We start from the raw sequence: 22,623 nt of genomic DNA on the forward strand, positions 1-22,623 counted from the left end.
AAGAGACTGTTACAGCTTTCATGTCTATATAAGCTAAAAAAGCAAACCGGCACACAATACTCCTGTTATACCTCAGAATAAATGTCCCAAAATCTTAAACCATGACAATGATAGAATAAGAGAATGTACGGGACCATAAAAAGGTCGGTCATCTAATAAAAATCACAGCAGGCTGTGGAATGCAAACCATCAAAGAAACTACTCAAAACATCAGTATCTGACACTCAAACCTCACCATTTGGATTGCTGAATACAATAAAACTTATAAAACATAAATTCACATGGCAAAAGAAAATCACAAATATACTTTCTGGATCCAGAACACACAAGCACACTAACACACACGATCCTAACAATACACCATTATTTCTATGTCTAACTGTCAGTTCAATATGTATCTACATCTATATAAACATCTATTAAATAATGCAATCAGCTCACTAGTTTGCTAAGAATCAGATGGTCAAATATTCTGGATTTCTCAGCCTCAGATGAAAAACACACCAATCAAAAAAAGGTTAGTCTCATTCCTTGTTTGTTAAACACATAAAAATTAAACTAAGATTCCGGACCCTCACATCCTCAAAGCAGAAATCCCATGGTGCTTCAAATTTAAAGATGTTATATAAATAGCTGTTGCTGCTAATTGAAACTTCAATCAATATAATTTCAAAATCCAAGATTTTCTCAACAGCATCAAACATAGTTGATTTTCCCTCGACCAAGCTACTTCTTCCTCCAAGCTCGATCCTCAACTATATCCTGGAGGAAATAAGACTACATCAGCTTGAGTTCACCAGATGTACTACTCCGAACCCAACTGGTAACTGCTTCCAAAAATCTCAAATGTATTAAAAAAACCTATTTAACTTATTGTTTCATGAAAAATAACCAAATGATGCGACATCCAGCATAATTCACTCAGATCTGAGACAATTGCAAAATTATACAATTGGATAAGCTTTTAATTTTATATAGAAGTTTATTCAGTTGCAAGTCCTTGTTTTCCATCAACTATCTGTACTTTCTACATTGGTATGTGAAAACATTTAAGCTAAAAGTGTTACATTCATGTCATGTTTGCTTGGTAATTGGTTGGGAGTTAGGAAACATAGAAAATAGGTGCAGGAGTAGGCCATTCAGCCCTTCTAGCCTGCACTGCCATTCAATGAGTTCATGGCTGAACATGAAACTTCAGTACCCCCTTCCTGCTTTCTCGCCATACCCCTTGATCCCCCGAGTAGTAAGGACCTCATCTAACTCCCTTTTGAATATATTTAGTGAATTGGCCTCAACAACTTTCTGTGGTAGAGAATTCCACAGCTTCACCACTCTCTGGGTGAAGAAGTTTCTCCTCATCTCGGTCCTAAATGGCTTACCCCTTATCCTTAGACTGTGACCCCTGGTTCTGGACTTCCCCAACATTGGGAACATTCTTCCTGCATCTAACCTGTCTAAACCCGTCAGAATTTTAAACGTTTCTATGAGGTCCCCTCTCATTCTTCTGAACTCCAGTGAATACAAGCCCAGTTGATCCAGTCTTTCTTGATAGGTCAGTCCCACCATCCCGGGAATCAGTCTGGTGAATCTTCGCTGTACTCCCTCAATAGCAAGAATGTCCTTCCTCAAGTTAAGAGACCAAAACTGTACACAATACTCCAGGTGTGGCCTCACCAAGGCCCTGTACAACTGTAGCAACACCTTCCTGCCCCTGTACTCAAATCCCCTCGCTATGAAGGCCAACATGCCATTTGCTTTCTTAACCGCCTGCTGTACCTGCATGCCAACCTTCAATGACTGATGTACCATGACACCCAGGTCTCGTTGCACCTTCCCTTTTCCTAATCTGTCACCATTCAGATAATAGTCTGTCTCTCTGTTTTTACCACCAAAGTGGATAACCTCACATTTATCCACATTATACTTCATCTGCCATGTATTTGCCCCACTCACCTAACCTATCCAAGTCACTCTGCAGCCTCATAGCATCCTCCTCGCAGCTCACACTGCCACCCAACTTAGTGTCATCCGCAAATTTGGAGATACTACATTTAATCCCCTCGTCTAAATCATTAATGTACAATGTAAACAGCTGGGGCCCCAGCACAGAACCTTGCGGTACCCCACTAGTCACTGCCTGCCATTCTGAAAAGTACCCATTTACTCCTACTCTTTGCTTCCTGTCTGACAACCAGTTCTCAATCCACGTCAGCACACTACCCCCAATCCCGTGTGCTTTAACTTTGCACATTAATCTCTTGCGTGGGACCTTGTCGAAAGCCTTCTGAAAGTCCAAATATAACACATCAACTGGTTCTCCTTTGTCCACTTTACTGGAAACATCCTCAAAAAATTCCAGAAGATTTGTCAAGCATGATTTCCCTTTCACAAATCAATGCTGACCTGGACCTATCATGTCACCATTTTCCAAATGCGCTGCTATGGCATCCTTAATAATTGATTCCATCATTTTACCCACTACTGAGGTCAGGCTGATCGGTCTATAATTCCCTGTTTTCTCTCTCCCTCCTTTTTTAAAAAGTGGGGTTACATTGGCTACCCTCCACTCCATAGGAACTGATCCAGAGTCAATGGAATGTTGGAAAATGACTGTCAATGCATCCGCTATTTCCAAGGCCACCTCCTTTAGTACTCTGGGATGCAGTCCATCAGGCCCTGGGGATTTATCGGCCTTCAATCCCATCAATTTCCCCAACACAATTTCCCGACTAATAAAGATTTCCCTCAGTTCCTCCTCCTTACTAGACCCTCTGACCCCTTTTATATCTGGAAGATTTTTTGTGTCCTCCTTAGTGAATACCGAACCAAAGTACTTGTTCAATTGGTCTGCCATTTCTTTGTTCCCCGTTATGACTTCCCCTGATTCTGACTGCAGGGGACCTACGTTTGTCAGAGTATAAAGGATAAAGAATTTGTTCTCTGGTTGGTGGGTGCGACAAGTGGTGTTCCCCGGGATCTGTACTCGGACATCAGCTTTTCACCATATATTAATGATGAAGGAATAGAGAATTGTATATCCAAGTTGGTAGATGACACAAAGTTAAGAAGCAAACACAGTAAGTTGTGTAGATGGGAGGAGGAAGTTAAAAAGAGACATAGATAGACTAATTAAGTGGGCAAAACTATGGCAGATGGAGATAAATGTGGGGAAGTGTAAGGTTATCCACTTTGGATCTGAGAAAGACACATATTTTCTTAATAGTGAGAGTCTAGGAGTTGTGGAGGAGCAAAGGAGTCTACAATCAAAAATAAATAAAAGCCAGCACACAGGTACAAAAAGTAATCAAAAAGGCTAATGAAACATTGGCCTTTACCTCAAGGGGATTGGAATTCCAAAGTGAGGAAGTGATACTTCAGTTGTATAGAGCCTTGGTCAGACCCCACCTGCAGTACATCATTCAGTTTTGAGCACCAAACCTCAAGATATATTGGCCTTGGAAAAGTGCAGATTCACCAGAATTATACTAGGGCTTAAAGGGTTAAATTATGAGGAGAGGTTGCATAAGCTTGTCTTGTATTTCCTTGAGTTTAGACGGTTGAGGTATGATCTAATCAAGGCATTTAAAAAGATTAAGAGGCCGAAATTGACAAATTTTTGTGCCCTGTTAGCGCTGCTGGTAGGCGCTAATGGGGAGCAATTGTCTTTTTGTCTGGGGGTGGGCGGCGAAGGTGCCTGGGGTGAAATTGCCCCAGAGAGTTTGGGGACGATTTGGAGTTTGCGCTGTGCCCTGCCCCGTGATTTGTGCCCCAGACTGGCGCACACCCCGTGATGATGTCATCGCCGTGTGCGCCAACCCCTCACCCCTGCTCCCCCCTGCCCCGTGCCAATCCTTTTGTGCCCCATGGTGAAAATTGTCCGATGGGACGCGAGGCTGGCGTGGGCTGATGTCCGGGGCGGCCCTTAAAGGGAAGGCTGTGCGTGCCCCGGGCCACCATTATCTTTTGTCGGCCAACTTTTCCGTCAGTCCGACAATGGCGGCCCTCGTCTCAACCGGGCCACCATCATGCAGCCCAACACTCCAGGGTGCCGGGACGCTGACCCGGTTGAGATTCTCCCTGGTCGCCCAGTGGTGGCCACCAAAGGGCCATGCAGAGTCCACAGCGGCCCTCCCCTTTAAATGATGCATAGCACTTACCTGACAGTGCTCCGCCTCGTTTGAGGACTTCCGCCCGGGTGTTAACTGGCCCGGAAGGTTACCGACCCTGGACGGGCCGCGGGCAATTTCGGCCCCTAAGGGTTTCGATTAGGTAGATACAGAGGGCTGGAGTTTCCCTAACCTGTTTTTTTGGCACCCTCATCCGAGGTGCGCCGCTTCTGTCCGCCTCCAAGCGCGTCGAAAAAAGATGTCCATATTCTGGCTGCTCCCCAGCCTCTCCTCTGTCGTAGCGCAGCGTGGCCCAATGGATTGGGGGCGGAGCCAGGTCCCGGCACTGAAAACAGTGCAGGCTATGTGGGAGGGGCCCGAAGCATGCCGTCCCTAGCCCTGGCCGAATGGGCTCCCTCATCGGCAGCCCGCTGCGCTCCCTAAGGTAGGACTTCTATTTTTTATTTGTTATTTACTGATTGATTTTGGTGCTTTAGGTGCAGGGTTCCTTCTATTTTATTTGTTAATTAATTGCTTATTGCTTTTTTGCTTTGTTTGGTGCTTGGTGGTGTTTTAAATGTAGTTACTTGCGCCGATTCCTTAACTCTAGGTAAGGTTTTTCTGTGCGTACAGAAGTGGCAACATACGCTGACCTAAGTTAGTTTGGAGCAACTATTTGCTGGCCAAACGCCTAAAACAGAGGTAAGTGGCTGGGAACGCCCCCTTTTGAAAAAAAAACTAAAAAAAAATAACTAACTCACTTAACACGAACGCAAATTAAATGGCCAGAACTGCAACTAAAAAGATAGCCCAGAAAAATCAAATTACTCCAAAAAAAAAACTCCTGGGGAAACTTGGGCCCTCCAGAGAAACTATTACATCTGGTGGGGGAATCCAGAACAAGAGGGATCTTCAAATTAGCGGTAGGCCATTTAGGATTGCAATTAGGAAGCACTTTTTCCACACAAAGCGTGGAAGAAATCTGGAACTCCATCCCCCAAAAGGCTGTGGATGCTGAGCCGATTGAAATTTTCTAGACTAGGCAAGGGTATCTAGGAACGTGCAACAAAAGCAAGTAAATGAAGTACAGATCTGCCATGAGTTAACTGAGTGGCTAAATGGTCGACTCCCGTTCTTGTACAAATGTGAAATAATTTGTGGTGCATTAACTAGAAATTCAATAGCAACTATATATTTTGGTTATGCTTTCATTAAGATCTAAGAAATGCAAACTAAATCATTGTTGGTTAAAAAAATTACTTACCTCAGGAACTTCAAACTGAATGGCCTGGCCATTGCTCTTGAGTATTTCAGCAAGTAATCGGAGTGTTCGCTCTCGGGGTATCACATTTTCCTCCTGCATTTTGGTCCACGTTGCATCAGCTTTTCGCCAGTCATTATTTTCCTCTGTTTAAAATAAGAAGTTTACTTAAGAAGCAAGAATGGTGAATAGGAAATAATTTCAGGGTCTCTGTTCGGTAGGTTGGGAGGAGGAGAAAAAAAACAAAGGAAAAGTCTTCCAATTAGGTGTATTCTCAAGTGTTTTGAAAGGGAGATTTTTTCCCCTCTGCCTTTAAAGTTCAGAATGTAGTCAACGAACCTAGGAATCAATCATGTACGATAGCCAAATCTACCTGCATATAATGCTGGTTTAAAGAAGTTATGTGAATATGAAAATTAATGCCAAAATACTGCCAAATTTTTAAAACCAAACAGGTTATTTTAAACATAGAAAATAAGTGCAGGAGTAGGCCATTCGGCCCTTCGAGCCTACACCGCCATTCAATGAGTTCATGGCTGAACATGCAGCTTCAGTACCCCATTCCTGCTTTCTCGCCATACCCCTTGATCCCCCTAGTAGTAAGGACTACATCTAACTCCTTTTTGAATATATTTAGTGAATTGGCCTGAACTACTTTCTGTGGTAGAGAATTCCACAGGTTCACCACTCTCTGGGTGAAGAAGTTTCTCCTCATCTCGGTCCTAAATGGCTTACCCCTTATCCTTACTGTGACCCCTGGTTCTGGACTTCCCCAACATTGAAAACATTTTTCCTGCATCTAACCTGTCTAAATCCGTCAGAATTTTAAACGTTTCTATGAGATCCCCTCTCATTCTTCTGAACTCCAGTGAATACAAACAAACCCTCTCCACCTGTGCCAGTGTAATCAAATTGCTTTGTCCATTGAAACTGATTTATTTAAGGTGTCAGCAAGTGGAGTACATTGCTGAACACAACACAATAAAATATTACCTCCAGGATAAGACAGCAAAATGGCTTTTTGTTGAAGTCTTTATCTGAAAGCAAACCTATTTTCAAAATACATTTTGAAAACAAATATTTAACTCATCACAAGATGGCTGGACTCTAGAGCAGGGTCTCTAATTTCTCAGCATTTGAGGCTAGAATAGTAACACGATTCACTTATCCAATACACCATTTTTGCTGAGCAATAGGCTGATGTTAGAGTCGATGCTAAGCACCAAAGAACATAAGAACATAAGAAATAGGAGCAGGAGTAGGCCATCCGGCCCCTCGAGCCTGCTCCACCATTTAATACGATCATGGCTGATCCGATCATGGACTCAGGTCCACTTCCCTGCCCACTCCCCATAACCCCTTATTCTCTTATCAAAACTGTCTATTGCTGTCTTAAATTTATTCAATGACACAGCTTCCACAGCTCTCTGAGGCAGCGAATTTCACAGATTTACAACCCTCAGAGAAGAAATTCCTCCTCATCTCAGTTTTAAATGGGTGGCCCCTTTTTCTATGATTATGCCCTCTAGTTCTAGTCTCCCCCATCAGTGGAAACATCCTCTCTGCATTCACCTTGTCAAGCCCCCTCATAATCTTATACGTTTCAATAAGATCATCTCTCATTCTTCTGAATTCCAATGAGTAGATGCCCAACTTACTCAACCTTTCCTCATAAGTCAACCCCTCATCTCCGGAATCAACCTAGTGAACCTTCTCTGAACTGCCTCCAAAGCAAATATATCCTCTCTTAAATATGGAAACCAAAACTGCACACAGTATTCCAGGTGTGTCCTCACCAATACCATGTATAGCTGTAGCAAGACTTCCCTGCTTTTAAGCTCCATCCCCTTTGCAATAAAGGCCAAGATTCCATTGGCCTTCCTGATCACTTGCTGTACCTGCATACTAACCTTTTGTGTTTCATGCATCAGGACCCCCAGATCCCACTGTACTGCAGCACTATGCAATTTTTCTCCACTTGCTCTTCGATTTTTTCTGCCAAAAACCTCATAAACTCACACTTTCCAACATTATACTCCATCTGCCAAATTTTTCCCACTCACTTCGCCTGTCTATGTCCTTTTGCAGGTTTTTTGTGTCCTCCTCACACATTGCTTTTCCTCCCATCTTCTGGGCCTTGCTTTGGAAATGTCAGGAAAACAACTGTCAACAACTTTCAACAAGTTTTAATCATTTGTTTAGTTTAAAAAACCCTCAAAACCAGTGTAAAATTGTTTAAAAGCAGAACACGATTCACCAGGAAAAGCAAATATGAGCATAGTGGATTCCTTGGTCACAATCATGCAATCAGTTAAAAAAAAATATCAAATGGAGAGAATTATTTTTTACATTTCACATCCACCTCACCTCACCTCTTGCTGTTTTATCTGCAGTCTCAACATAAACACTCATCTCAAAATGTTATGCTCAGTTGGGATGTACTGGTTAAACCATGTCTGAGACTCAATAGCACCTTGAATTAAGGGGAATGCAGACATACGAATAGAGATGGTTGTAGGGCAAAGGATATGAGTAAGCCGTTTCTTGGACTAGAAAGGTGTGATGAGTTGTGTTCCACATGGGGCTGTGTATTTACTACCGATAAATGATCTGGACTTGGGAACTGAAGGAACCAGTATTGAAATGTGCTGATGGCACCAAACTTCAGCAGAGGGGGGCAGGGCAATTGTGACGAGGATTGTGAACGACTGCAGGAGGTAATAAGAAAGACTAGCAAGATGAAATGTGAAGTGACACATTTTGAAATGAAGAATAGGAAAAGGAAGTAATTCAAATAATAAGATTTTAAATGGAGAGGACCTTGGAGTACAGATATACAGGTCATAAAGTTGGCACCACAAGTACATATGGCCTTGGTTTTGTAGCTAGAGGCATAGAATACAAAAGCAAGGGGGTTATGTTGAACTTGCACAAGACCTCAGTTAGGCCACCGGAAGGATATTAAAGCAATGGTAAAGGTGCAACATAGATTCAGTAAAATGTTAGCAGTGATGTGGGGTTAGGACTTTTCTCACGAGAGTAAAGGTGATTATGGGGTGATATGGTAGAGGTCTTCAAGATTATAAAGGGTCATAAGTGATACTATTTCCACTGGTCAGCAAGATATAACAGGATTTAAGATAATCGTAAAAAGAATTGTAGCGGAAGTGAGAAAAATTCTTTTAAACAGAGGGTTGTTAGAATGTGAATTTCTTGGTCACAAACCATCATTGAAATAGAATCTGTAATTTTTTTTTTAAAAAGGCAATTGGAAAAGTTGATTGAGATAAAGGAATATTAAAGGGTATAGGGAGCAAGCAGGTGAGTGGGATTCGACTAGGTGGCTCAAGTCGAGAAAAACATTAGGACAGATTTGATGGACCAAATGACTGATTTCTGTGCTGTAAAATGCTATGATTCTATGAAAACCGAGGACCCTAAAAATAAAAAAAAAACAACAGTAACTGATAAAAATATCTTCCTTTATCATTTTTAGGATACTGAACCAATGCAACAAATTCCCTCTAAGAATAAAATAGTACTAGTAAAGGTAAGGTTTTTTAATTTTGTTTTATTTTGGTATCCAGTGGCACCACAGAAGACGTCCATGGTAAAAGTACTTTGAAAGTTAATTGCAATAAACAGAGACCCCCCCCCCCAACACTGCACCATCTGTCAGCCTTCTTGTGACATCTAACCTTTGTAGTCTTCTGGAAAACAAATTAAAGGCAGCTTTGTGCTGTTGGCTGGTGTCCATATGGATACAGATTGATCCTGTAGAAATCTGTTTCTCTTTAGTCTTTTAACAGCCAAAGAAAAGGGACACTTTTTTTAGTCAAATTTGGCCTTATGCAACCTCAGTTCTCAACACAATGTGCCTTGACAGTTAATATTTTCTGAAATGTTATTACTAACACATGAAAAAACTTCCATTCAGCATCCACAACTCAAACTCATTAAAAATGGAGTACCCAGTGCCATGCATAGTTGTTACTGGGCTGATTTAACATACAAAAACACCAAATGAAAAATTATACTTAAGCCAATATATTTTAATGTTAAAAAAGAACTACCCAGCAAGTGCCCTCTCCCCATGCTCTTCCCCTCTCCCGCCCTCCGTAACATACTGGTGTCACAATTTCATTAGTGCATCCTCTTCTTCTATGTCCCACCCACTGCCTGCCACATGCCTCTAACTTTCCTCTGGCCCTACTCCCATTCCCCCTTCCCTAATCCTGCTCTCCTTTCCCCTTTTGCACATCCCAGTAGCTTTTACCCCCTCCAAACCCTGTTCTATCTTTCCCCTTCCACGACCCAACTCTACCCCAGACTCTCCGCCCGCCCGGCCCCCCCCCCCCTCCTCTCCCATTCTGATCTCCATCATCGCAGTCCTATCTTGGTCTTGGCACAATTATCCTCCACCCTTTAACCCTGCTTAAATTGAAGACTGCACTTAATCTTGATGGGAGACCAATTAGTAATTATAAAAAAATCTCATTTTCCATTACAAATTCCTATATCGATTAATGGAAACTGCTTGTGCAACCTGGTTACACTTTAATACTTGTCAGGCTGTAATTACACTCTCTTGTCAGTGGTGGTGCTATCAAGCCTCAGTTTTGCACCTCCCAGCTGCTCAGTCTGTACTGTACAGAAACTCCAATGGCTCCCACCAACTCTACTTCCCAAATTGCTGTACGATTTGCTATTTAACAAAATATGAAACCAAAATATTTTATAAAAATGCAGACCAAATATCAGATATAAAAATGAGAACTGAATTCTGGCTAAGTTGTTAATTTTCATAAGTCAGCCTGGACAGTGAATATCAACAGGCTGTTCAACTATGGAGGGGGAGGGGGGGAGCGGAGGGGATGGGGCAGAAATCAGAGCCGTGTTTTATCCTACATCCAGATTCACAATTATACTTTTCACCAGTTAATGACGAGCGGCCAGGAGTGGGAATCCTAGCTGATTTTTCGCTACTGCAGTGTCCTTATCTGAGATCAGTTGACTTAGCAGAGATCAAATTGTATTTTTATCAGTATAGCACCCAAAGGCAGCCATTGCAGTGTCCATTATAATTACCTTACCCTTTTCACTCACTTAATCCTACTGTAAAAATCTGGTGTAAAAGTCTACATTTGATGTTTCTTTTTCAACAGCTTGCATTTATATAGCCCCTTTAATGCAGTAAAACGTCCCAAGGTGCTTCACAGGAGCGTAATCAAACAATATTTGACACCGAGCCACATAAGGAAATATATGGGCAGATGACAGTAGGTTTTAAGGCGTGTCTTAAAGGAGGAAAGAGAGGTAGAGAGGCGGAGAGGTTTAGGGAGGGAATTCCAAAGCTTAAGGCCTCGGCAGCTGAAGGCAACGGTGAAGCAATTAAATTTGGGGTTGCGCAAGAGGCCAAAATTGGAGGAACGCAGTCATCTAATTATACACAAAGTAATTTGTAAAAACTATTAATGATCTGCATATCAAGATTCTGTTCAATTTATGACAAGCTTTCTGATTATTGACACTGGAGCCTGGGAGGAAACAAATTATATACAAAGGAAACAGCAGAAAATTTGACTCACTCACAGACTGAATACCAACATTAAATTACAAACCATACTGAAATTTGAATAGAAAAATAGTAATAAGCTCAGAAACTGCTAATAAACTGTTCACAGGGAATCATTCTTACCAGTCTCCCAAAAAAATACATAGCATGAGGATTGGGCTGTGTAACGGTAATTGCAAAGCTCATAGGTTGTGTGCAACATACCACTTAGCACCATAAACTAATTTGCTGGAAGAGTCAGTACTAAGAATGATCTTCAATGAAAAATCAATTCTAGATCATTGTTTCAGGTTACACAAAAATGCAACTTTCTTTAAACAAATTGAAGCTTTCTGACTTTGGAATTTAATAGGTTGGTGACTACTCAGTTAGTAATAGATCAGTAACAATCATTTGCCAATTCTCTTCTTCTGCCCTGCCCCCTTCACCCAAGGGGGAATAAAAGAGAAAGCATTAGATTTATAGTGGGATGATCCAACTGTCAGTTGTCAAAAATACATTATAATTACACATGCTTTGCTCACTCTGATGCTGGAGAGCTCTAATGCTGTAGTCAGACTCATCTATTCTGAGGAATTAGGTCAATTGCGATCAGAAAAAGATCAATGACAATTTAAAAAAAGTTCACTCACTGAAAAGCTTCAGAAGATAGTAGTACATCTGGTCCCTGTCACATTCAAATAGCTTCTGGGTCATTTCCACCATGTTTTCAAGTGCTTCAACCTGAAGCAAATTAGGAAAATATTTCAAAGATGATACATAACTTTCTTCATGGACACATTCTGTTAATACTGAAAGATTTCCAACAGTCTAATTCGAAGGGGTTTTATAAGAAAGGAACTGCATAGTATTATTCTACTATTTAGATTAGAAATATGCTTACAGATGGCCCCGTTCTCTTCTCCCCTCCCCACCACCAATTTTCTTTTAATAATCTTGTTTTACGACTGAGAAACCACACAGCTGACCTACCTGATTTGTGGCTGTGCACTTATCTGCAAACCACTGAAGCCTCCCTGGGCGTGCTCTCAGGCCAGGAGTCTGCAGGAAAGATAATTTATTTAAAATAAAAAAAAGGATAGGTTAATAGAGGGCACTTGAACAAAGTTAATACATTTCTTAGAATGATTGTGTTTTAGCACCTGTAGGAGATGATCAAATTTTTATACATAGAACTACTAAAAGAAATTTAAGACATCAGTAATTATGGTAAAACAGCAATTAATTAAATTAGTCCACAATTCTCCCATTTAAAAAAATGAAGCTGCATACATCACAACTGGTTTGTTGTGGCATAAATAGCTTTAATAATCAGATGTTTTTATGCCTGTTCTGGAAGCCATTTGTGACCTATAGTATTTACTTTCAAGACAATTAATACAACCATGTTAATTAATTAATTAACTAAAAAAGCAATAAAGAAAGGGAAGATAGATTACGAAGGTAAACTTGCGCAAAACATAAAAACAGATAGTAAAAGCTTTTACAGATATGTAAAACGGAAAAGAGTGACTAAAGTAAATGTTGGTCCCTTAGAAGATGAAAAGGGGGATTTAATAATGGGAAATGTGGAAATGGCTGAGACCTTAAACAATTATTTTGCTTCCGTCTTCACAGTGGAAGACACAAAAACCATGCCAAAATTTGCAGGCCACAGGAATGTGGGAAGGGAGAACCTTGAGATAATCACTATCACTAGGGGGGTAGTGCTGGACAGGCTAATGGGACTGAAGGTAGACAAGTCCCCTGGCCCTGATGAAATGCATCCCAGGGTATTAAAAGAGATGGCGGAAGTTATAGCAGATGCATTCGTTATAATCTACCAAAATTCTCTGGACTCTGGGGAGGTACCAGCGGATTGGAAAGCAGCTAATGTAACGCCTCTGTTTAAAAAAGGGGGCAGGCAAAAGGCAGGTAACTATAGGTCGGTTAGTTTAACATATGTAGTGGGGAAAATGCTTGAAACTATCATTAAGGAAGAAATAGCGGGACATCTAGATAGGAATTGTGCAATCACGCAGACGCAGCATGGATTCATGAAAGGGAAATCATGTTTAACTAACTTACTGGAATTCTTTGAGGCTATAACGAGCATGGTGGATAGAGGTGTACCGATGGATGTGGTGTATTTAGATTTCCAAAAGGCATTCGATAAGGTGCCACACAAAAGGTTACTGCAGAAGATAAAGGTACGCGAAGTCAAAGAAAATGTATTGGCATGGATAGGGAATTGGCTGGCGAACAGAAAGCAGAGAGTCGGGATAAATGGGTCCTTTTCCGGTTGGAAATCAGTGGTTAGTGGTGTGCCACAGGGATCAGTGCTGGGACCACAACTGTTTACAATATACATAGATGACCTAGAAGAGGGGACAGAGTGTAGTGCAACAAAATTTGCAGATGACACTAAGATTAGTGGGAAAGCGGGTTGTGTAGAGGACTTAGAGAGGCTGCAAGGAGGTTTGGATAGGTTAAGCGAATGGGCTAAGGTTTGGCAGATGGAATACAATGTCGGAAAGTGTGAGGTCATCCACCTTGGGGGAAAAAAAGCAGTAAAAGGGAATATTATTTGAATGGGGAGAAATTACAACATGCTGTGGTGCAGAGGGACCTGGGGGTCCTTGTGCATGAAACTGTTTTGGAGTTCCTTGTGCATGAAACTCTTTAATCCCAAAAGGTTAGTTTGCAGGTGCAGCAGGTAATCAGGAAGGCAAATGGAATGTTGGCCTTCATTGCGAGAGGGATGGAGTACAAAAGCAGGGAGGTCTTGCTGCAACTGTATAAGGTATTGGTAAGGCCGCACCTGGAGTACTGCGTGCAGTTTTGGTCACCTTACTTAAGGAAGGATATACTAGCTTTGGAAGGGGTACAGAGACGATTCACTAGGCTGATTCCAGAAATGAGGGGGTTACCTTATGATGATAGATTGAGTAGACTGGGTCTTTACTCGTTGGAGTTCAGAAGGATGAGGGATGATCTTATAGAAAGATTTAAAATCATGAAAGGGATGGACAAGATAGAGGCAGAGAGGTTGTTTCCATTGGTAGGGGAGACTTAGAACTAGGGGGCACAGCCTCAAAATACGGAGGAGCCAATTTAAAACCGAGTTGAGAAAGAATTTATTTTCCCAGAGGGTTGTGAATCTGTGGAATTCTCTGCCCAAGGAAGCAGCTGAGACTAGCTCATTGAATGTTTTCAAGTCAAAGATAGACAGATTTTTAACCAATAAGGGAATTAAGGGTTACGGGGAGAGGGCGGGTAAGTGGAGCTGAGTCCACGACCAGATCAGGCCATGATCTTATTGAATGGCGGAGCAGGCTCGAGGGGCTAGATGGCCTACTCCTGTTCCTAATTCTTATGTTCTTATGACTACAAGAATAGTTTAATATGGAGTTTACATGAATTCACATCATTTGAGAAAGGAAGCCTCTGCTGTGAAGTTTATATTTAACAAGTTCATAAAGATGCTTTTTCAAATTAATTTAAATGTTACATTTACAATCAGATTGATGTGCTGTGCTTCGAAAAATAAACATACACTAACTCGTCAATGGTTCTAAAATCAAATTAGTTTGGTAATACTCCATAAGTTCTCAACAAATTCATACTTCCTACAGAGATTGATGAAAGAGATACATTTTCATGTTAACATAAAAACTATAGTATGAAATTTAATATTATACCACCGAATCCTGAAAATTAAACAAAGGAGTTTGATTGTAGGTACCGAACAAATAGTACATTTGATTACAACTTTCAATATCTTTGCTTATCCAAATGACACTGATCTCAACAATACACAAATCCACAACATGTAATGTACTAAATCTCCTGTGTTTAGACTTGATTGATGTGCCTGTCACTTCAAGGACAGCTAAGTAATAAATGCAGATATCCTTCAGTTTCATCTGATATTGAGAACAGTTTTCACTTACAATAGTCTCAATCCTCAAAAGAACATCTAGGTCAGCTTAACTAAATCTCCTAACCTCAGTGGATGTTCTACATTTTCGGCTTATTGCTCAAATACTAAGTACTGCTTTACCAGCCAAGGTACCTTATAAACTATAGAACAGTGGCAAAGACATAAAACATCCATTTCACACAATATTCTAGTTTAAATATACTTCTTGTGGTAGGAAGTTGTTTGACATCCTACATTAGTGTTGCTACACATGACTGGAATAACAACTTATTCTCAATTGATTAGGGCACTTCTAGTTCACACCATTACATCCTTTTCATCTATTCATGCCCTTCTATTCCAAAATCCATTAGGGATTCAAAACTAAATATTCACAAAGCTTGTTGAGAAAAATTACTATAGTCTAGTCTACATTAACACTAGAGTGGAGTGTTTTCCCCAAAGGACTTCTGCACCCATTTTCTTATCTACCAAGTTGAAGTGCAACTCTTTGCACAAGCATAACATGATTGCATAGCTATACAGCAAATCTCCAGACATTTTCATTCTTCGATTGCAGATTAAATATATTAAAAACCATGCAAGTTCTGTAAAACCAAAAGCAAATGATGCATGCTACTAAGTTGTATGTACACCAATATACCAACTGCAATTTTACTGTACATCTGTTGATGCACATTTCTATTTGAGTTGTGCCATTTCTATTTGAGTTATGTGTATGTTTCTATTTGAGTTATGTGTATGTAAAAGTAGAACTGAGCTCATGCTTGTCAGATTAGGGGTTTAGCCTCAACCTATAACTGATTGATTTTTGTTACAGGACTGTTTCATCTCAAATCAGCATGTTCCCATTGCTCCATCCTGCCTACAAGTTTAAGGAAATGGTACATTATTACCATTCAACCATTTTCCACACCTAAAATGAAGATTTGAGAAAGAATGGAAGCTCAGAGGCACAACTGTACTCGTACCAAATCAGCAATAGCTTCAGGCCACTTCCTATGGTAGGATATTGGGTCAATGAGCCAGCATCTAACTAGGTGGCCATTGTTTTATTTTAACCCTACTCTTCTCCTTGCTTATCTTGCCTTTCATACTCATTTTCTTCACTCTGTTCTCACCCCAGATTCCACTTCAATCTCACTACTCTTATTCAGATTAATTTCCAGTGATTTTGATTTATTCTCTCCCCCCCCCCCCTTAAATTTCAGTCTCTTTTCTTTCCCACTTATTTGTTTAATGCACCCTTTTTTCACTTTGCTTTGACCTTTTGTTGTTGAGAGCCTACTCCTCCTTCTTGCATTATAGCTTAATATTACAAAACAGATCGTGCTCAGTTTATTTCATACAGTAGTTTTCAATTGGAGTCTCCTGCAATGAGCATGAATTCTATCTAGTGATGCTACAGGGAAGCATTTGATTCATTTCATCCTGTGCAGGCACACCACATTCTTCACCTCTACAATTTGCATGAACATTACTTTTGTTATTTTTCTCTCTGCTTAGTTTATCTCATTAACAATTTCATAGTAAAACCAAAAGTGGATGACATGCTCATGTTGAAGGCAACTGTGCTAGGTGTGCACTGTTTCAAACATACATCTTGTTTCATGTGGGAACTGTATGGAATTAATCAAACTAAAACTGACTACTTGGATATAACATGATTGCCGTAGAGTCTTAATGCTTTGAAAGGCTATGCTTGCCCCTCAAACCACCCATTTAAAAACATTATTGGTCTTGCATATGTATATATTGTACACAACTTTTTTTTTTTTAAGAAGGTCATTTTATAGGTCCCCAAAATCATGGCACCAGCAAGCACAAGGTGGTCACCGCAGGAGCACAGGAACTGTTAGATGAAAACAGACCACAGTTCATCTAGTTCACCTTGTACCATCCTGGTAGTTGCATTACACAATGATAAAGGAGTTGTCTAATCATAACAGTCATTCACTATTAATTAGTCTACAACCAACCTAGACATGAGGTAAAGAAACCCCCAGTGCTATAGAGCTCTGGGAACCACAGGTGCAAAGTCACCTGTTCCTCCCAAGCATGCTACAGTTATAATGTCATGCCTCAGATTACTCATGTACTGCATCCCAAATTATTATTTTTTTGAAAGAAATCTATCTGATTTGCATTTGAATGAACCAATACTAACTGCTTCCAGCATCTCCCGAAGGAGCCTGTTCCAGGATACATATCTCTTATGTTTAAATTATTGGTCAGGTCATTACATTCTGTTCTCCTGGTGCTGCAGAACAGGAGAAAAGGATTTTTTTAAAACAATAATTAAAAAAAAACCTAAAAGCAGAAAGGAAGACAAAGGAACAAAAATGGTTCCAAAATAATGGGCCGTAAATTGCTGCCTCTCCGGGTGCGTATGTGCCCGAAGAGGCCCCGCAAGTGCCTGTTCTCGGCGCGTGATGTGCCAAGAATCGGCATTTACGAACTGTCAAAATTTGTTTTGACAGTTCCAACGCATCCCCGGGCGGACATTCACGGGCAGAGATTTGGGCTATTTGCCCAACTCCTGCCCGGCGAATGTCCTTCAAACTCTTATGCTTGGTAAAAGCTGGCGTATAGCCTGCTTTTACCAGCGTAAGAGTTTTAAAAGCTAGAAAAATAAAATTTTATCAACAATTGTTGTATTAAAAACCCTGTCCATTAAGGTAAGTTTATTTTTTCCTCTATTAAAACATATTAAAAAATTTCAAAAAAAATGCATTTTTTCTAAAACATTCAATTTCAATGAATTTTAATTTTAAATATGTGAAGTGTTTTTCTTATTTATTTAAAATGTTCGTGTTTTTCGGGGTATCCCCATTCACAGTACAAACGGAATTCACCATTACTCTGAATGGGGATACTCCATTTTAATTGGATGGTCCAGCCTACATGATCCCTGGTTGCACATACGCTCCTGGAATACGTCAGCCCATATGCTGGACTGTGAATGGAGGCCTCAGATCTCAATTCTACGTTCCTTTGGGACCACCAGATACTTCCGTAAAAACGATTTAGTCGAAGATGTCCGACCGCAGGAAGCCTCCGACGGAAATTTCTGGGCCATTTATGGAGCTTTGATTAAAGCAGTAATGTTTCCCTCCAATAAACTAGCCATTCACACCACTGTTTTTTCCCCCACAAGTAGCAACTGCAGCTCATTTTCTGATGAGTACACATCTAAAATGTCATAACCGATCTTACCTCTTCACAGATTCTAACTGGCTTGATGTGTATTTCCAGCATTTTCTGTTTTTTTTACAGCTCATTTTCTTCTGCTCACTTTAACCCCTAATTATTTTTTTACATTAATATATATATATATAATATATGTTACTATAAAATATGTAATCCATATCAATATAACCTTTTAGGACAAGGAACTTGATTATAAATAGGGTTTCCAGATAACAGTTTAAAAAACAGCATAAAATGTTCTATTCTTGCATGAATAAATCAATGCAGCAATTCTTTAAAGGGAAAATAAATCTTTAAATGGTGGCGTACCAAGATTAACCACATAGATTAGTAAAAGTAAAAGATCAGTAAAAAGCTACAGTACCAATCTACTCAACACAAACTGGCTTGAGGTTATGGTGATGATAGGGCCATCTGGCTGTCTGCCTTTACTCAGTAAAATATACCCTCTCTATACATGCAGACTTTTAAATCATACAAATTGTTAGCTAGTAAAGCACAAAAAATGCAGCTTGGGAAAGCTATAAACAATGTGCATTATATAAGTAGATATAGAATAGTCAGAAGGGTCATGCAATATTGTCACTTGGCAAATTGGTGCCAGTAATGGAAAAGTACTTAAGCCAATATACTATACTCTCAAGTCATTGCCTCAAGTTTCTCCCATCACCAGTCACAGACCCATGAGTGCTAACACTTCGTCAACATGTTATATAGCTTAATACATTCTCTGCAGTCACAAGCAAGATTTGGGAGGCCAAAATCTATGATCATTGGATGAGGGTTGACCCAATTTAGGTAATTAAAAATATGAAGAGATTCAATAGGGTAGACACAGAGAAACTATTTCCTCTGGTGGGGAATCCAGAACAAGAGGGGCATAATCTTAAAATTAGAGCTACAGCATTTAGGAGTAAAAACGGAAGCACCTTTTCCACACAAAGGGCAGTGGAAATCTAGAACTCTCCTCCAAAAGACTGTGGATGCTGAGTCAACTGAAATTTTCAAGACCAAGATCAACAGATTTTTGTTAGGTAAGGGTATCAAGTGATATGGAACAAAGACGGGTAAATGGAGTTGAGGTACAGATCAGCCACCATCTAACTGAAAGGCGGAACAGGCTTGAGGGACTGAATGGCCTACTCCTGTTCCCATATCTTCATAAAAAGTCTTGCAGCATGATGATAATATGCTATAAAAATGAAGACAATGCCTCCCATATTCCATTGATATTATATGCACCGTGACAAAAATTAAAGGAAACAATTCTTTTTTAAAAAAAAAAGGCTCCAACAAGTGCACCAAGAAACAAATGTAAAAAGCTAAACAAGCTGACAGTTTTACTCTAACTTATCCCTTTATATTGCTATGAAAGATTTTAATCAAGACCAGATACAGTATGCAAAATTTAGCTGCGTGATCAGTCACCTTTGGCTGATCATAAGCTGCTTAAGGAATTACAGGATGGAAAAGTTGAATTTAATATGATGCTGCAGCAGACTGGCTGATTATTTGCTCCTAGACATGCCCTACAGTAAATCTGACCAGATTCACCCTCTGTCTGCAGCAAATTAAATTCCACTGCTTTTAAGCACAACAAAAGAATTGATCAGTAAAGGGGATTAAGAACTTTATACACCCAGGACTGGCGGTTTAATTTAATTGTTCCACAATCGCAGGTTTAATATGCAAACACAATATTTGGCATAAAAGGAGCAACTCAATCAAGCGGAGCTAGAAAAATATTTAAATTTGAACATCTAACAAAAACAATGGCTATAATTCTTATTGCAGCACCAGGCAGACATCAAAAGAAGAAATTCTATACTTATCACCGCTAATAAGGTTAACATTATTCAATTTGTAGACTAAATTGCATCAGTCAGAATTAGACTAATACTCATTTTAGGTTCAGAATATTAATTGACGCTCATTGTTCAAACTAAAATGGCTGTGTGAACAGCATAATAGGATGAAGTCCCACCTCGATAATTTTTCTGGCCTCTTTGTATTTCCCAGTCTGAAGAAAAGCGAAAAAGAGGTCATACAGCATTGTCATTTCACCTCGCTCCTGGTTTACAAAATCCATAGCTGCAAGTACAAGAGAAAAATGTAAAAACATGTATTGCAACAACAGTTAAAATTAAAGTTAAATCTTTCTCTCTTTTCACCCTAAGAATGTCAGCAAAATCCCAGATTTTATGTATGCTATAATAATTCACATATAATTTTTGTTTTTGAAGGTGGTGGAAAAGTAGAGAAAAAGTTAATTCAACACATCTTTTATTCAGTGATGCAGAGTTTTGGCTTGGGGGTGGGGGGTGAGAGGAAAGAGGGGAGGGTCTTTTTAAGAAGGGAAATTTCAGGAATGGGAAAATAACCTTTGTCCTAAAAAGCCGACCCCTTTTTGATCGATTATCCTCACTGTCTCTGTAGGATCATGTTTAATTGCCTCTGGAACCAATTATACAATTTACTTCAGTAGCCTTTCCTGATTACATATTCCATGTGATAAAAACACAAGAAAGCACAGGAATGGAAAAGTTCATCTGGTTGTCCACTCAAAAATACCTCTGTCAATTGCAGTTTGCATGAAACAATTCTGTCTGAATATCTCATTTACTCCCTAGTTATAAAGCTTTGGTCGGAGTGAACAATTTGTCCGGATTAATTCTCAAATTCCATTATTTTGAAAACTCGTACTATTAGGTCAACTCGGAATCTCCTCTTTTTCAATAACAAGTCCAACCTGCTTCGCTGTTCCTCATAAATTAAAGCCACTGGTCTTAATGTATTGGGCTGATATTCCTTAGTGAAGGGTTTGCAAAACCATTAAATAGTGCAAATGCAAACATTCAATCAGATATGGTGAAGGTTCACACCCAAAATATAAATCTGTTTTTCCCTACGTAACAGTCACTGTACTTCAAAGTATTTCTGGATGTAAGTACTTTGACGTTCCAAAAGACATTATAAGACTCGATATAAATGTGAATCCTCTTTCTTTTCTCTGTGATACTGACCAACTTAGTGTGCATTTCCAGTACTTGGTTCTTTCATCCAATTTCTAAGATTCTATTTTTTTTTGTTCCTATATGGGACTCTACAGTTCAATAAAATAGAAGCAATCTGTCCACAAAATGTGTTCCAGAAGAGGCAGCAGCTGGAAACTAACTTATTACTGACACTGAATTAAGATAAAAAGAAAATTTGCTGCCACAGAAACTGGAACCATCTATAGAAGCAACAAGGGTGAGAAATGAAAGGAAGCAGAGCAGAAAGCAAATTTAAAGAAATAACATTCAACATCAAACACTCTTGTACATCGCTAGTGCACCAGTTACAGAGCAGCAAAACGAGTATGAAAGATTCTCACTGCTCTCCCACTTGAAAGAGGAGAGACAACATTCAAATATCGGAAGATAAAATTAAAATAGGAAATAAAAACAGGAGGTCGAGGCGTAAAAGTACTTTTCATTTATAAAATTTGTATCAAAGATTATTCTATGCAACCTCTTTGACTAAATAATTATAAATCTACCTATTGTGAAGTTGCAAGTACATTAAATAAAGCTTTATAACAATTATGAAGTCTGTTCCAAAACTAACCCACAGTAAAGTCAAATTAAAGTTAATCTATAAAAATCTGTAGTTTATCACAGAGACTATTCCACAGGTTTGTTTTTAAAAGACACACAATAATTGAGGTATTGTAATATGAATTCAATTGAAGTGAGAGGGGAAGGGATCTGGTGAAAACTATTGTATCTCCTCTGTTACCTTTCTGTAAGAGATCCGTGTCTCCCTGCTCAACCAACTTGCACAAAACATCATGGAGCCGAGGCATCTGGTTGTATTTCTTGTGACAATCAATAATTGCATCAAGTGCAGCAGGTAGATTCCCCCTGAAACAGAAAGCAGAAAGCCTCAGTAACATGTTAGAGCATTATCTCCATAGCAATTAATAATCAAAGCAATATTCTAGAACCTGTGTGACTTGCTAAGATACACACTTTTGCTTAAGAGATTCCTGCACACCAAGGTGAAAGAATCACCAGAGAACTCTGACAGCTAAATTCTTTACTATCAGGCTATCCAATTCAGAAACATTAGATTTCTTTCTCGTTTTTAGCGACACTCCCACTTCTATGAGCAAGAGAAACCAGCAACAAGCTCACAGGGTTCCTCGCTATGATACTTGTTTTAGCACTAAAGGTACATAATAATCAATGCCTATCTGTCATCCCATTTTTTTCTCCTTGCAGAGGAGAATCTAGTCTGACTACCTCCTGTAAGAGCAGTTGGGAATTGAGTGGAAATCACAGGCATAAACCCCATGGTACTGTGTTTTTGAATATTAATGTACAGTCCCATCGCCCTCCTCAGAAAAGAATCCTGTTTAGGGACAGTACCATTTACCACAATTTCACTAAGCAATGATTAAGTTGCTTGGGTTTTTAAAAAATTCATTTTACTCTTTGCAATGGATAATTTTTTAAAAACTTGTAAGGGGGTAAAAAGTACACGAGTAAAAAGCATAAAGGAATTA

General features: G+C 39.6%; 1 protein-coding gene across 1 annotated transcript in view; it reads right to left on the reverse strand.

Annotated features, from left to right (window-relative positions):
• lrpprc (leucine-rich pentatricopeptide repeat containing) overlaps nt 1-22,623 on the reverse strand; it is a 187,398-nt gene that overhangs the window by 31,203 nt on the left and 133,572 nt on the right. Inside the window, exons 24-28 of the mRNA XM_070889342.1 lie at nt 21,855-21,979; nt 20,059-20,165; nt 11,915-11,983; nt 11,575-11,665; nt 5,371-5,513 (exon numbers count right to left, since the gene is read on the reverse strand). Coding sequence (XP_070745443.1) covers nt 5,371-5,513; nt 11,575-11,665; nt 11,915-11,983; nt 20,059-20,165; nt 21,855-21,979 — 535 coding nt within the window. The remainder of the gene's footprint in view (nt 1-5,370; nt 5,514-11,574; nt 11,666-11,914; nt 11,984-20,058; nt 20,166-21,854; nt 21,980-22,623) is intronic.

The sequence above is a fragment of the Pristiophorus japonicus genome, chromosome 9, assembly GCF_044704955.1.
Source record: "Pristiophorus japonicus isolate sPriJap1 chromosome 9, sPriJap1.hap1, whole genome shotgun sequence".
NCBI classification, from domain to species: domain Eukaryota; kingdom Metazoa; phylum Chordata; class Chondrichthyes; family Pristiophoridae; genus Pristiophorus; species Pristiophorus japonicus.